A 16,176-nucleotide genomic window follows, 5' to 3' on the forward strand; every position below is an offset into this window, starting at 1 on the left:
CGCCCCTTTGTGTTCCATGCAGGCACAGCTGCCCAGGGCCCCTGGTGCACGCGCCTCCTTGTGTCACTCCCTGGCAAGGTCACTGAGAAAGAAATGCTTGCACACTGAATCAGGGCTCACGTCTCAGCCCACACCACACCCCTTTTCCTTATCCTTTTCCATGTCCTGTGTCTTGAGAAGCAGAGAGCTTTGCCACTCTTTGACACTCCAAATTACAAAAAAGAATTAAAGTCAACAGTGACTTACTAAGGCTGCAAAAAGTCTACCACAATTGCCCTAACTGCCATGGCTAGTAACAGGCATAGGCAGTTCACTGAGCCCACAGGTGGACTCCTTGGAGACCCACACCAGGAGCTGAAGAGCTGAGGTGCCATTCGGTCAGCATTAGTTCTCCGGCTACGTCTCAGGTGCCTCACAGAACCTGCAGGGCTCCTGTGGGGCTTAATTTGAGTCCAAGAAAGAAAGAGTCTTGGTTTCTATGGCCCAGGGGCAGAGGTGTCCTCCTGGACCTGCAAATCAGAGGGTGGGGGGGGCCCTAGGCTCCTCCTGAATACCCTGAAGCTTAGAATCAATTCATAAACCCTGTCCTGTTCTTGTCCTGCCTCGGGGGCACCATCTCCAACAAAGGAAGACTGTTCCTCTGTCCCCAGGCCAGATAGGGGGCCCCTCTGCCTCTCTACACTGACTGCACGTGGACTTCCACAGACTGACCTGACTGTGCCCGGCAGCAGTACCCACACTGAGTGAGGCTCTGGCATGGGGCGGGGGGCGGGGGTCCTCTCAGGCTGGCTTTGATGGGGGGCAGAGCTGTCTGAGCTGGGACGGTAAGAGAAAATTTTCTGCCTGAAACCCATATTCCCTGGAGCTCCTATTCCCAGGGGCTCAGTTCTCTTCGCCTACCAGGGGCAGGAGGAAGAACTGCTTCGTGGACAATCTCACCTAAGCATGACCAACACTTTCCGGCTTTGTCCTTCTGCAGCACTGGATGTGGGTGGTAATGATTATGAGTGTGCACTTCGATGAGTAGTTTACACGCCATACTCTGTCTCTCTTATGGTGTATGAGCTCTTCCGTGGAAGGAAGGGATGGCATTTGACTCTAAATGTTACCAAGTGAGTGCAATTTATTTTTGAGAGGGTGAATTAGTACATAAATAAAGAGTGAGTCAATGAGCAAAGAGGAATGGGAGAGTAAAAGAGAAGTAAATCATGAGGAGCGAGAGAATGAATGAGGGTACGAGAGGCAGTCACTGCCTCTTCTCTGCAAACAAAACCCTAGTTTTTAATTGGGCACATTTTCACCTAACAAAAAAATACATTTCCTACATGTCTATGTGACTAAGTTCCATGACAAAATTAACTGTAAGTGCCAAGGTTTCCTTGATGAGACATCAAGGAAAATCCTTGGAAAAGGAATGTGTGTGCTTTTGGCCACCTTGCTATGGCAAAGAGGATATGTGATGGCTAGAGCTTGGCAGCCATCATGTACAATGAGTAGACCTCAAAAAAAAAAAAAAAAGCCACACTAGGTCAGTGAAGTAGAAGTCTAGGTCTCTGTTGGTCACAGAATCACTATAACAATCTAGACTACCTTCCTCTGGACCTTTATTACGGAAGACAGAAATAAATTTTCATTTCACTGGTTTTGTGGTCTGTTGTTTCTTAAGATTTTTATCACGTGTAGTTGAATCTGATACTAACCAACTTGTTCAGAATCACAAGTTCATGATAAAGTCAGTCCTAGCATCCAGGTCTCCTCTTTCCCAGTCTCAAGTTCTTTCTGACGCCCATCATAAGTCACTATATGATGGTCTGAAAATGTCACAGTCACCCAGAACCCGCAGATGCCTTTCAAATGTCAACCCAAAGCTGTAATGCAGAGTCAGAGAATCCTGACCTTTTATTAAAGACGATCAAAGTGAGGGATGGCCTCTGATCTGTGCTCAAAACCCACCTGGTGGGTGGAGATCACAGACTCAGCCTCCGATTGAATGCCATTCCTAATAGCCCAGGAAAGTACACTGGAGGTTTTGGTGGCTCCTCTATTTCAACGGCCAAGCATTCCTGCTTCCACACAGCGGAGCATGTGGGCGGGGGTCTTACCTCCACCAGGGAATGCCAGTGTGCGATGGGCTTCCGAGGATACGACAACATTTCACTCCAGTGGTCTCTGCCCAGCCTCTCGGCTTTGTTGCCTACTTGACACACGCCGATGATCTCATTGTGACCTATACTGTGAAAATGGCCCACAATAGTTTTTTCTTAAAGTTGTGGCATGTAAGAACAGCAACTACTCAATGAAACCAATAAAGGAATTAGGGGAAGGGTGGTTCTTCTTATTCACTAATTTAAAACCAGATGCTGGGTTTAACAGAATAGGAATTGGGATCCAATACTGTGCTCACGGGCACAGAGAAGAAGAGCAGAGTCTGGCCCTCACGCACCTAGGCTTTTGAAACAAGAACGATGTGGCATGCCTTAGCTTGTTCCCCAGAACCCCATGCTTGAAAAGCTCCCTGACGTATGCTAAGGACGCCACCTCTGTCTGGTTTTGGAGCTAGGTGGACCTCCTGGCCTCCAAGTCCATGGAATGAAAGGGGGCCACCTGAAAGGAGTTTCTTGCAACAACAGTTGCTCAAATTCCTGCAAGAGGCAACCAAATACTGAGAGGGGGCAGTTCTGTGTCTGCCAGCCACAGCCTTGAACTCACAAAGTGGGCAGAGTCGAGGAGGCTCCAGGGTCTTCCTGCTTCCCCTCTCTTTCTCGAATATGTTTTCTTATGCTCTATCCTTCTTCCTCCCAAACCCAGCTTTGCTTCTTGGACCTGATTTAATTTCCTTACTGTAAAAAGATTCTGAGCTCCTTTAACTTTAGGGCTAATGTTTCTGAAACATTCCCTGGGTAGGTCCCTGCCTTAGCCCATTTTTTTCCCTCAGCAGATTTTGGTGAGAAATGCTTTGCATAACTAGAATAACATGGCCCATCCTTTAACTCTTAGGGAGCCAAACACACAGACTTTTTCTCTCCTTTTTTCTTCCTGTTTGTGGAGGGGGAGACGAGCTGGGGCAGTGGGGTGGAGGGCATCTGAGTCTATGCTCACTGAAATCCGTTGCATGCAGAAGCTCTGTGGATTCTGCCATGTAGTTTTCCAGGCCAGATTCACGAGTTCACTGAGAATTACACCGAGCAGAGCTCACATAATCAGGTTTGTCAATGCGGGAAACTTGGCAACGTCATGAAAAATGCTGGCTTAGCTTTCCACGGTTGGTGGGCAGCATCCCCCACTGTGGCCTGACACTACTGGTGTTGTGTGCTGTCCAGCAGAGGTGGGCGGAGGTCTACTGACCGGCAAGACCTGGTGCACCCCCGTGTAGCTCAGCCCCCCTGCGCCCCTAGGGTGGCAGATGCCTAGGCTCCACCCAGGATCCACTGGAAAGAGTGTTCAGGGCACTGCAGCTGCTTTACTGACATTTCGGGGGCACGTGGGAAAATTTTTAGCTACAAATAATATTTGGAAGATTGTATTAGAAGTCAGAATGATTTCTTTCAAAACTGTGCCCAGACCACGTGGGAGGTTTCCAATTAAAAAGAGACTTTTCATTTCAGTCTAATGACTGGTTTAACATATATAATTCCCTGTTGGTACTTCCTTTGCATATTAAAGTGACTGTTTTTCAAATCTGTTCTTTAAATACACACTTGGCTACAATGTAGGCTATAAATATCTCTTCTGTGCTGTATTAATTAGAAAGTCGAGCATCTTATACATTTTAATGCACCCTGTCACCCATACTGATTCTAGCATTTTCAAGAGAACACTTCTGTGTTTGCTTTCAGACTTAAGTGGATGGAAATGATCTTTATTAAACACACTGGGAGAAGGGAAAAAATAATGTAGTTATGGACTTGGAAATGTGGGCGGTCTGGCTAAAGTAATCACTCTGCTGTTTTGAGTGGCACCTTCCCACGAAGGCCAGGCAGGATCGCCCAAGAGGAGATCCAGACCTGTGGGGCCACAGTTCTCTGGCTGAGGTTCTAGGGGGTGTGCAGGGGTGGAGAGGGGAAGAGGTGGGGGTCGGGAAGGATAGAGAAGGGGAAAAGGACTGAAGAGGGGGAGGAAAGAATGCGAGAGCTAGAGGCACTTTCATAACCCGGCTCTACAGCTGGGTTTGGACTCCCTGCCAATCAGCTTTCCACGGGCTGCTCACTGGAGTCACTGCCTGCTACGGGGACACCAGCTAAGTATCTGTGACCACACCGCCTCCCCCTTCCTTGCTGGGAACACAAAGGACTTGCACTGAGAAAGACCTCCAGGTATCTCACCGGTCGTAGTCCATGACCGCTATGGACAAGTGGATTTGGTCAATGTTGTCGGGAGGGACATCAAAGACTATGGCTTCATTGTAAACAGGATTCAGGGTGTTCCTCTTGGTGGACGTTTTCCTCTTCTTCAGCCGTCTGCCATCGCACATCAGGGAGACCTTCACGTAGGGATCTGCAGAGACCACGAGAAGCAGGGGTATGTGAGGATGCACGCGGACTCAGGCCGGCAGTTTCCTCGCTGTGGAGGTTCATGGACCGCATGCGGAACTCCTTTACCTGCCTGCCAACTGGAGTTGGAGGATTTTAATTAATATGATGCCCGGGCAGTGACTAGAGTTAGGATAATTGAGTCTTTCATTCACGAAAAAGCACAGGACACTGTCTCCTCAGAATGTGTGAAATTTAAAAATAGTGTGAAAAAACACCTGTTACCAAATTAGAAACCGTTCCAGCTAGAATTCAGGCCTGCCTGGCAGTGTGACAGGAAAGGAAATGCAGAGGCACTTTCGAAGCGAGGAGACTCGGGCTGCAGGCCCTGACTCTGAGGCTCTCGGGACAGTCGTCTCCTAGACATCAGGTCTGCAGGAGAGGGAGAATTTCAGGGGTGGATTTCCTAGGTGCAGGGGCCGTAAGCCCCCAGAGCTCCCTTCAGTCAGGCTGCAAAGAGGCAAGCAGTTCAGCACGTCAGGAAGAGCAAGGACACGGGCTTGTGTGGGTGCGACGCTGGGATGGGGCGACAGGTGATAAGGCTGGTTTCTGCCTCAGGTGGGACTTCCCTCATTCCCCCTCACTACCCTACTGCTCAGTGGGGAGTTCTTCTCTCTTCACCTGCATAACAGTGCGTTGCCCTGACTCCCATACACCGTCCAGGAGGGATTTGGCCAGAAGGGGCCACCTCTTCTTTCTGCCTGGAAAACCACTGCAGTACTGGCAGCAGAAAGCGATGTGTCTGACATCCTCTGACTTCAGCAGTGAGCAGCCTGTGGACTGGGTACGTTACAGCCACATTTCAGGAGCCCCTACAGAGGCTGCTTGTGAAGCTGCATATTAGGAACTGCATACTGAGACTTTTTTTAGGGTTTAGAATTTAAGGTACATGTTTGATTTACTGGAAAAACCAAACTGCATAGTTCACTAATGAGCCTTTCATAAGGACATAGGATTCCTCAATCTTTAGCAAGCCTGAGACAATAATTGTTGTATCTGAGGAAAGACTCAAAAGGATAAGCTGTATCATCCTATGTTAACTGCAGACCGAGTTCACAATTATGGTGAAGAAGACTTAGAATAATAACAATGATGATAGCTAATGACAAATAGCATTTAGTGTGTACCAGGCATATTCTTATGGTTTGTTATGTATTAACTCATTTAATCTTATAACAACCCAACAGAGCCAGTTACTATTATTACCCTCATTGTACAGATGGGGAATCTGAAGCCCATACAGGGTAAGTGACTTGCCCAAGGTCACATAGCTATTAGGTCTAAGACAGGGATTAAACTCAGGTAGTTTGGTTCCAGAGTCCATGTGTTTATTACTGTACTAGAAACTTCATAAGATACAACAGAGCTGTGTGAGAAAGTCTGAACTAGAATGTCCCACCTGATGCTCCTGTTATGTCCATCGCCTTTAGATTCCTTGCTTTGATGACAGTGATGGTCAGCCTGCCAGCCGTTGGCAGGTAGCAGAGGGAAAACATCAGCTCTCCAAGATCCACGTTGTCCTGTTGAGAAAGCACAAACTGAAGCATGAGGAAGCGTCTTCAGCCTGGTGTGCGAAAGGACCGGCTGCCACTGGTCTCTCTGTGCGGCTCGCAAATCCCTGGGGCCTCTCACCTACACTTCGGGAACCCTTTGCTGCAAGGAAGCCCAGCCCACCTTCAAATGGCAAAGCTGTGGAGGCCACCCAGAGCCTCTGCCACCTTCTACCCAGCCACGTGCAGCCCTGCACAGCCTCACCCAAGTTCCTGTGGTCCAACAAGTAGCCCCCAGAGCAGTAGCCCCCACAGCATTAACTATTCTGCATGGAGTCCCCCATGTGGGTCCATTCATATCGCCATCACCACCCACACAGAGCCCGCAGGGTACAGCTACCCCGAGAGGCACTATGGCACTGTGCAACCCCAAACCCAGCCCTGCACACATGCGTGCTCTGTGCACAGCCCAATGCAGCCTCATGCAGCCTCTCACCGGTCCCCACTCAGCTCCCGGGGACTGTCCCACTCCTGTTTCCTACATGGCCTCCCAGTTTCCCCCAGAGGCCTCACATAGGCCCACGAAGTCCTCCAAATAGCCACCATCCATATGCACCCTTGCCCCACACACTCTGCTACACAGTACACCCCAAGTTCGCCACTATACCCCTGTATACTCCTGCAAACATGCCCACACCCCAACACACACACACACACACACACACACACACACACTCCTCCACCCACCAGAGCACTGCACACATCGAGTCCCTATGTGGCCTTGAACAAGGACCCTTCAGAAGCCCCAGTAACCCCACACAGCACAGCCCCGGACACATGGGCCTCAGACAGCCCTGAGCAGTCTCCATGCAGGGAGCGATGGCTGAGACCTGGGACCCAGACCCCACAGGCCCCTATGGCCGGTCTTGGGGACTCTCACTTCGCTGCAGGGCTTGCCATCTCTTGGTGTGTCTCTAAGGAGCCCCCATTTCCCTCTGTGGGGGAAGACATCTCCTCGGGCAGTACACAGCCATTCAAATAAGTCAGAAGACATGCTGACATGTTTGTCTTTCTCATTTTTAGCCCAGGGAGAGTGTAACCAGAAAGGAAAATAAAGAAGCCTGTTCATTTATCTTCAATTTCTGTGATACCTGAGGTTACCGAGCTGGGTGCACGTGTCTAATTAAAACAATTTCATACTGGCAAAGCTCTGGGGAGTTTGGTCTTTGCCCTCAACATCCACAGCCTCCCCTCCCCTTCTCAATTCTCCAAGGATGCTTCTATTTTTGGAAGCACAGAATCAGCTCTGGAAGGTCACCTCGCCCAACCTCCCAGCCTTGACTGCTTCTGCTGGGGGATGAGGTGCAGGGAATCTGTTTGGTCACTAAGGCAGATGGATTGCTCTGTATCTTCATGCACCGCTGGCTTCATGTAAATAAATGACCTCACATTGCAAACCAGGCTCTCCTGGAACCCTGACCTCAGGAGATGCAGGTGGCTGGGCCTGTCCCTCTGGGGCAGAGGTGAGGAGGAGGGATGAGAATTCTACAGGAGTGGGGGTGTCACACAGGCAGGCGCTGGCCTGCTTGTGTGCTACTGGGTTCTGCACTGCAGGCAGAGTGTCTGTCTCACTGAAGAGGGAGGATCTGACCCAGCTGCCTGCTGGTGGCACAGAAGAGAAGCAACAGCTGTCCCCACAAATTATCTTTTTCCTCCCTTACTCCCTGGCCTATTCCTTTGCTCTCTGTCTGCCTTAAGTAGAAAGGTCCAGATTCCTGGCCCAGACACAGTTCTCCCCTCAGTGGGCCCCAATGCATCTAGCCCACTCCTCTCCTCTCCCGCACAGAAAACCTAGGTTACGCAAAGTGGAATGGGAGTGACCAAAATCATGCCTATGGAGCTCCACTGCCACCCGCCTTTTCAGCATACAATCCCCAAAGGCCCACACTGCACACGTCTACAGGGTCATGATGTGGCACCTCAGGGCCACTACACAGAACTGAATGTAGTATGCCAGGTTACTTTTGTGCTAAGCACATTTTTGTCCAACATAAACTCCATTCACAAATATTTATATTATATGACTATTTGCTCATGAGTAAAAAGAAAAAAATCAGAGCTTCAGACTTGGTAATACTTCAGAAGGAGAACTAGGGCTAATGTCCACATTTGTACTCGAAAAAATTCAGCAAGTTAATGAAATAGGTATCAAGGAGAAAATGCCTGCTTTGATTTCCAGGTGCTTTACAAATAAATCATTAAACAATTTCTATGTTGTGAGAGTAAAAATAATAAAATTTAAATGCAGAAATTTTTAAGTAAAAAGTAAAACATTCCCTTTTTTATGTATATACCACCTATATTACTCATTTCTGCAGAGTAACACTGTGGATAATCATCCATATTTTTCTTTATATCTCTCCATACATACATACATAAATCCATCCATCTATCCATCCATCCACTCACTCATTGTGTTAACATTTGCTGTGGTTGTGGTTGTTGAGCATCACTTTTTGTCAGGAACCCGGAGCTGTATTTACAGTGGAGAAGAACAGACACGGTCCCTTGATGAGAGGTAGACTTGCTAGGAGAGGGAACAGGAGTTGGTGGCACCTAGTGCTCACTTTGCTTTCTCCCTGTCAGCTGATGCTAATTAGAGGTCAAGAAGCTACAGATTCTGATGTTTGTAAACATTCCCTTAAACCAGTGGTTCTCAACCGCGAGCAATTGTGCTTCCCCAGGGGACATTTGCTACCAGCTGGAGAAATATCTGGTTGTCAAAACTGGGGACGTGAATATCTTACTGACATCTAGTGGGTCAAGTCCAGGGATGCTGCTAAACATCCTGTAATATGCAGGACAGTCCTCCACGACATAGAAAAATCTGGTTCAAATGTTAGTGGTCCCAAAGTTGAGAAACTCTGCATTATACATGCTGAAGTGTCCATGTTACTAGTCAAAAATTTTCCAGAATGCTGATAAAAGTCAAACATAAGAGGGTAGTGAAGCACTTGATTTCTTTTCAGCTTGACAGGATCCAAATAGCAGACGTGTCACTGGTGGCTGAGTGCCCTAGGGGGTGGGGGGTGGGGTCCAAGGGGGAAGGAAAATGTCACACAGAGAAATGCTTCATTTGCTCTTGCTTTGTGTGGCCAATTTCAGTACCATTGGCAAGATATATGGGGAATGCATAGCAACTATGTGTGAATTCTCCACCTGCCAATCTGTAAATTCTTTCAGTGATATGCTTGCCTGTAATGGGCTGTGATAGCTCTAGTTTTTGTCTAACCTGGACACTTTTGCATTCCTCTTGCTAGATTCTATTGGCGGGCTCTCTCTCAATTCCATAAAGTTCTAGGAGGGCTGCCACAGGAATCCAGGCTCACCAAAATATTTATGTCACAATCTACTGTTGTCTGTTCAGGGTGAGTTGTGTGGCCCAAGCAGAGCCATGTGGAGTCCTCTCCGAGACTGGAAAATCAATACTGAGAAATTCTCATTCCACTTGGGTATTCACTAGGAGGGGATGAAACCAGAACTGTTGTAAGGTTCCTGTAATATATAGTAAAAGTGGTACAATATAACTTCAAGTTAGGATGTTCATGTTAAAGATGTGTACTATGAACCCGAAAGAAATGACTAAAATAATACAAGGATTTATAGTTAATAAGCTAAGAAAGGAGATATAATGAATGCTTTAAAATATTAAATTAATCCAAAAGAAGGAAGAAAGAATGGAAAGGAATAAGATCAGAAGAGATAATTCTCAAAGAAATAAAAAAAAATAGTACAAGGGTAAATTTAAACCTATTTTAATAATTATATTAATGTAAATAATACAAGCATCCAAATAAAAGGCAAAGATTGTCTGATTCAATAAAAAGCGGCATCCAATTTTATGCTCTCTACAAAAAGTTTCCTTTAACTATAAAAGTAAAGTAATAGGTTCTGGTTGGGTGCTCAGGTGGTCTGAGTGTCGTCCTGATACACCAAGATTAAGGATTTGACCCCCAGTCAGGTACATACAAGAATCAACCAATGAATGCATAAATAAGTAAAATAGCAAACTGATGTGTTTTTTTTCTCTCTCTCTCAAAAAAAGTCAACCAATAGAAAGATATAAAAAAGATATGTCACACTAACACTAATAAAAAGAAATCAGGAATAGCTAAATTAATACCAGATAAAGTATATGTCAGAGCAATGAATATTATCAGGGACAAACAGGGTGATTTAATTATGACAAAAGGTTCAATTCATCAAAAGCACATAACTCTAAACATCCACTACACACCTTCAAAATACATATTTATCCTTGTGAGAATACACAAGTTATAGTAATAAATTTGAATACCTGTACAACACTACCAACTGTCTGGTAGCAACAAACAAACAAACAAAAAAACAAAAAACACCCCACAACCAAAAACAAAACAAAAAAACAAAAACAACCCCCCCCAAACACTCTACCAATTAACAGTAGAATACCCATTCTTACCAAGTGCACCCAGAACACTAAGCAAGATAGACCATATCCTGGGCTATTAAACAACTCTCAATTAAATTTGAGAAGATTCAAAGCATATTTTCTGGCTGTAATAAAAATGAATTAGAGATCAAATGATTTAGAAATAACAAAGAGTTATCTGGAAAATCTCCAAATACTTGAGAACTAAATAACTCACTTGTAAATAATCCATGGATCAAAGAAGAAATCAAATGAGAAATTAGAAAGTATTTTAACCTGAATTGATATGAAAACCCAACATATTAAAGTTTGTGGAATACAGCCCTAAAAGGAGATTTATCACACTAATATGTCTATATTACACAAGAAAAACACTCTCAAGTCAATGACCTCAGCTTCTACCATAGGAAACCAAAAAATAAAAATAAATGAAAAGCAAAGTAATCAGAAGAATGGAAATAATAAAGATTAGATAAAATAACATAAGGATGTATACTTTAAAGAATCGAGTAACCCCTAAAGAACTAATAGGTGTATGTTCTTCACCAAGCTAGTATTGAAGATAAAATGGAATTGTAAAAATACTCAATGCAAAAAAGGCAAGAAAAAAGAAAAGTACAGATGAAACAAACAGAAAAGGCAGCTTTAAACACTACCATATGGATAATTACATTAAATATATACACCCAATAACCTCAATTGGTCAGACAGAATAACAGAGCAACACTTAACCACATGTGCTGTCTACAGGAAACCCACATCAAATGCCATGGCAATGAGAGGCTATGAGATGAAAAGGGGATGAAAAATGAGGTGATGTAAATGTCAACCAAAAGGATGTTGTAGTGGCCATATTGATATCAAAGAAGATTTTAGACTGAGGAATATTACCAGGAAGAAGGAGACATTTCATCAATAAAGGGTCAAATCATCGAGAGGACATAGTCCTAAATGAGTATGTACCTAATATGAGAACTTCAATATATATTAAACAAAGCTGCTAGAAGTAGGAGGAGAAATAGGCAAACCCATGAACACAGTAAGAGACTCCAACACTTCATCAGTAACGGACTGAAGAAGCAAGCAGAAAACACGTGAGTGTATAAAAGGCTTGAACAATACCATAGGGCAGCTTGACCTGATTGGTATTTACTCTGCCCATCAATACTTCACCCAATAATAGCAAAATGGACATTTTTTCAAGTATATGCCAAACACTCACCAAAATAAACCATATTCTGGTCCATAAAAAGTCCTCATTAAATTAAAAAAGACTGAAATCTTACAAAGAACATTCTTTAACAAGAATAAAATTAAAACTAGAATTTGATCATAGATATCTGGAAAATCCCCAAATATTTGGAAATTAAACAATACTTGTCTACATTACACACAGGTTAAAGAAAAAAACATCACAAGGGATGTTAAAAATTATTTTGACTGAATGAAAATGAAGACACAAAATATCAAAATTTGTAGGACACAGCTAAAGCAATGCTTATAGAGAAACTTATAGCATTAAATGCTAACATTTAAAAGGAAGTATCATCTAAAACCAATTACCTGAGCTTCCATTTAGGACCACAGAAAAACAAGAGAAAATCAAACACAAAGTAGATGAAAGGAAGCAAATACTATAGGAGCAGAAAACAATAAAATGTAAAAATGGAGGCACTAGAGAAAATCAGGAAAACCAACATCCTGGCAAGACTGATGAGGAAAAAAAAGTGAGATAATATCAATCATCAACATCAGAAGGAAGTGGGCATGTCCGTACAGACACCACAGACACTGAAATAATAAGGGGACATTACAGAACAATTTTATCCCAATACATCTGACAACTTAGATAAAATGAACAAATTACTTGAGAGACAAAAAGCCATGAAATTTATGATAAAAAAAAACATTAACTGAGAATATATATTATTACAGACTTCACATTTTCAAAAAAAATTGAATTTATTCAGGTGACATTGGTTAATAAGATCATATAGATTTCAAATGTACTAAAAATTCTGGACAAGAAATACAGTATGTTATACTATAATATTTTATCTAGGTAATTTATTAAATATTAGAGCAGCCAACAAAGCACACATGAAAAAATAATTTTGAAGTTATAGTTTTCAAAATAAAAACCTAATAAGACAGAAAATTATTGAAGAAAGACCCCACCATATCAAACTAAGGAAAAAAAAACAATTACTGAAATCGTCTTACACCCACTAAATAAATGAAGTCACAGTTAAAAACTTTCTCACAAAGACAACTCCATTCCATTTTAGAAAGAAATAGCACCAATTCTACACAAACTTTTCCAGAAAACAGAAGAGGTGGGAACATTTCCTAACTTATTACCTGAGGAAAACATATCCTAATGAGGAGAGCATTATATCCTAATGCTAAAACTAGATAAAGATCTAAGAAAACTAGAAACCAGTGTCCTCATGGACATTGGCATGATTAGACTTAATGACATTTTAGCAAATCAAACCCAGAAATACGTTAAAAAAGATGTGTATTTTAAAGTGGGATTTATTTTGGGAACGAAAGTTTGGCTTAACATTTGAAAATCTTAATAAGGTAAATCACTGTATCAACATACTAAACAAGAAAAACCATAACAATAGATACAAAATGATCATTTGACAAAAGTCAATACGCAATTTAGGGTAGAAACTCTCAGCAAACCAGAAATGGAAGGGGATTTCCTTCTATTAGGAGAGGCATCTGTATAATACTGCAGTTAATATTATACTCAATGGTGAAAGAATGAGCACTTTCCCCCCAACATCAGCCAACATGGCTAGGATGTCTGTTCTCACCACTTCTGTTCAACATTGTACTAGAGGTTCCAGCCAGTGAAAAGAGGCAGCAATAAAATACATACACATTGAAAAGGAAGAAGCAAAACTGTTTTATTTGCTGATATAATTATTGTTTATGGAGAAAATCCTGAGGAATCTATAAAAAGGTACTAAAACAAGTTTAGCAAGGCCAACAAGGGCAATACAAAAGCAACATTATTTCTACATACTAGAAATGAAACAACTGAAAATTGAAATTTAAAAAGTAATTCACATTTATACTTTCAGATAAATTTAGCAAATTATGTACAAGACCTGTACACTGGAAGCTACAAAACACTGCTGATAAAAATTGGATAAAACTGAAATAAATGGAGAACATTCATGGATCAAGAGACTCAGCCTTGTTGATATCAATTCTTCCCTAATTGTATTGAATTCCTATAAATTCAATACAATTTTTAAAAATAAAATTTTATTTTTTTCATCCTCACCCAAGGATATGTTCATTAGAGAGAGAGAGGAAGGAAGAGGGAGAGAGAGAGGGGGAGAAAGGGAGAGAAGGAGAGAGGTAGAGAGAGAGAGAGAAAGAGAAATAGAGGATAAGAGAGAAATATCTATCGGTTGCTTCCCATATGCACCCGGTCTGGGACTGAACCCACAACCTTTGGTGCATAGGACAACATTCTGACCACCCAGCCACCCGGCCAGGGCTCAATACAATTTCAACTAAAAGCCCAATATACCTTTTGTAGATGGTGACAAACTGATATTAATATTACATGGCAATGCAAAACACCTAGAATGTTCAAAACCAGTTCGAAAAAAAACAAAATTGGAGCACTTAACACTATCTGATTATGAAATGTGGAATAAAATTACAGTCATCGAGATGGTGAGGCACTGGCAAAAGGACAGACATAATGATCAATGAAACAGAATGAAGAGGCCAGAAGTAAACTCTCATTTGTATGGTCAAGTGATTTTCTAGAAAGGTGCCATATAATTTAATGAGGAAAAGATACTCTTTTCAATAAAGAGTGATGAAATAGTCGGCTATCCATGGGGGGGGGCAAAATGGAATTTATTTATTAAGAAATTGTGTATTTATTCTTACATGTTTAAACTTCAGTCACCTTCAAAGTACTCTCCATTTGATGCAATACACTTATGGAGACTTTTTTTCCGCTGCTCAAAACAGTTTTTGAACTTGTCAATTTTGATATCTTTTAATGCTTCTGCCATTTTTTTTTGTTTCACCTCTTCTACAATGACAAAACATTTTCCTTTGAGGACTTTTTTTATCCAGGGAAATCAAAAAAGGTCTCTTAGGGAGAAATTGTGTGAACAGGGAGGGTGGGAAATAGGGGCCATGCAGTTTTTGGTCAGAAACTGCTGAACACTGAGCACGGTGTGGGCAGGTGTGCAGGTGCACTTGTAAATTACCCATCATGAAATGGGCAAACAAGTAGAAAGTCTTCAAAAAAATTTTTCACTGAAGCCACAGGCAGCCTCTCACAATAATGCCAGCTGGTACACTGATAACAGATAGGTTCCTAGAACGTTCACCTAGTGGGAGAAGGCTGTACCACAAGGTGCCCGCACTCCAGAAGATAATTCCAGGCGTTTTTTTGGTCCCGTCTCCTCATATTTGCAACACACACACACACACACACACACACACACACACACACACAACCTTTCCTTCATATGCTGTGAAAGCATTTACTGGAAAAGGATCATGAATCATGTAAGAACTAAAACTATGAAACTTGTAGAAAAAAGCATAGGAGAAAATGTGACTTCGGGTTAGACAAAGATTTCTAGACAAAGACTGACATTTAAGAAAATGGACACAAAAAGCACAAAGCATAATTGAGAAAAAACAATAAATTGTGCTTCATTTAAGTTAAAACTTTTGCTCCTCAAAACACATTGTTAGGAAAGGGAAAGGTTAATCTACTAGGTTGAAGGATCATACCTGCAAAACATATAGCTAATTAAAGGCCTTCCATCCAGAATACAGAAAGAACTACAAATCAGAGAAACAACCTGGCAAAAATATGGGCAAAACACCTGAACAGACACGTCATCAAAATTACATTAAACGTCAGTGAGACACCACTATACACCCACTAGAATCATTCAAATGAAAGACTGGCCCCCAGTGCAAAGCAACTGATCTGATAAGTGGCTGCTGTAAATGCAAAATGTTAAAGCCATTTTGGGAAAAGTTTGGCAGCTTCCCTTCAGGTTACACATACACTTGCCAAGTGACCCAGAAATCCCATGCCTACTTCTTTACCTAAGGGAAATAAAATCACACATCCGTCCCAAGACTTGTATGCAGTTTTCCTGAGCACAAACTGAAAAGAAACGCTAATGTAGCATCACATGGTGAAGAGATAAACAAAATATGGCATGTTCACATAACGGAATACTACTCAGCAACCAAATGAAATACACTACTAATAAAAGAAACAACATGAATAATCTCAAAAGTATTACGCTGAATAAAAGCAGTCACACACAAAGGCAACAGGCTGTATGAAATTCTAGAAAAAGCAAAGTGACAGAGGCAGAAAGTGATCTGCGGGAAGTAGGAACCAGGACTGGGAAGAGCAGATGGACTGCAGAGGGGCACTGGGAAGACTCTGGGGATGACGGGCACATTCTGTGTCATGGGTATGGTTGTGGACCAGGACTACACACATGACAAAACCTGTGTGCTTAAAACTAGTTAATTTCATTTTATGTTTAATTCATAGTGGGTATTTGAAAATTCTGAGAAGACTTTGCAAAGGGACTATATTTTTGTTTTCTAGTTTTATGGCCTTTAGTTCAGAATTATCCTATCCTATCCTATCCTACCCTAT

General features: G+C 42.5%; 1 protein-coding gene across 2 annotated transcripts in view; it reads right to left on the reverse strand.

Annotated features, from left to right (window-relative positions):
* Nucleotides 1–16,176, reverse strand: part of SYT9 (synaptotagmin 9) — a 176,866-nt gene that overhangs the window by 41,481 nt on the left and 119,209 nt on the right. Inside the window, exons 4-6 of one of the 2 annotated variants that reach the window (XR_006786096.1) lie at nucleotides 5,929–6,049; nucleotides 4,323–4,494; nucleotides 2,103–2,227 (exon numbers count right to left, since the gene is read on the reverse strand). Coding sequence is in view for 1 of the 2 variants with exons in the window: in XM_045842485.1 (XP_045698441.1) it covers nucleotides 2,103–2,232; nucleotides 4,323–4,494; nucleotides 5,929–6,049 (423 nt within the window). In the remaining variant the exon portion in view is untranslated. Of the gene's footprint in view, nucleotides 1–2,102; nucleotides 2,233–4,322; nucleotides 4,495–5,928; nucleotides 6,050–16,176 lie in introns of both variants that reach the window. The other variant, XM_045842485.1, reaches the window with a different exon arrangement.

This window comes from Phyllostomus hastatus, unplaced genomic scaffold (genome assembly GCF_019186645.2).
Source record: "Phyllostomus hastatus isolate PE091 unplaced genomic scaffold, TTU_PhHast_1.1 phas_contig_399, whole genome shotgun sequence".
NCBI lineage: Eukaryota > Metazoa > Chordata > Mammalia > Chiroptera > Phyllostomidae > Phyllostomus > Phyllostomus hastatus.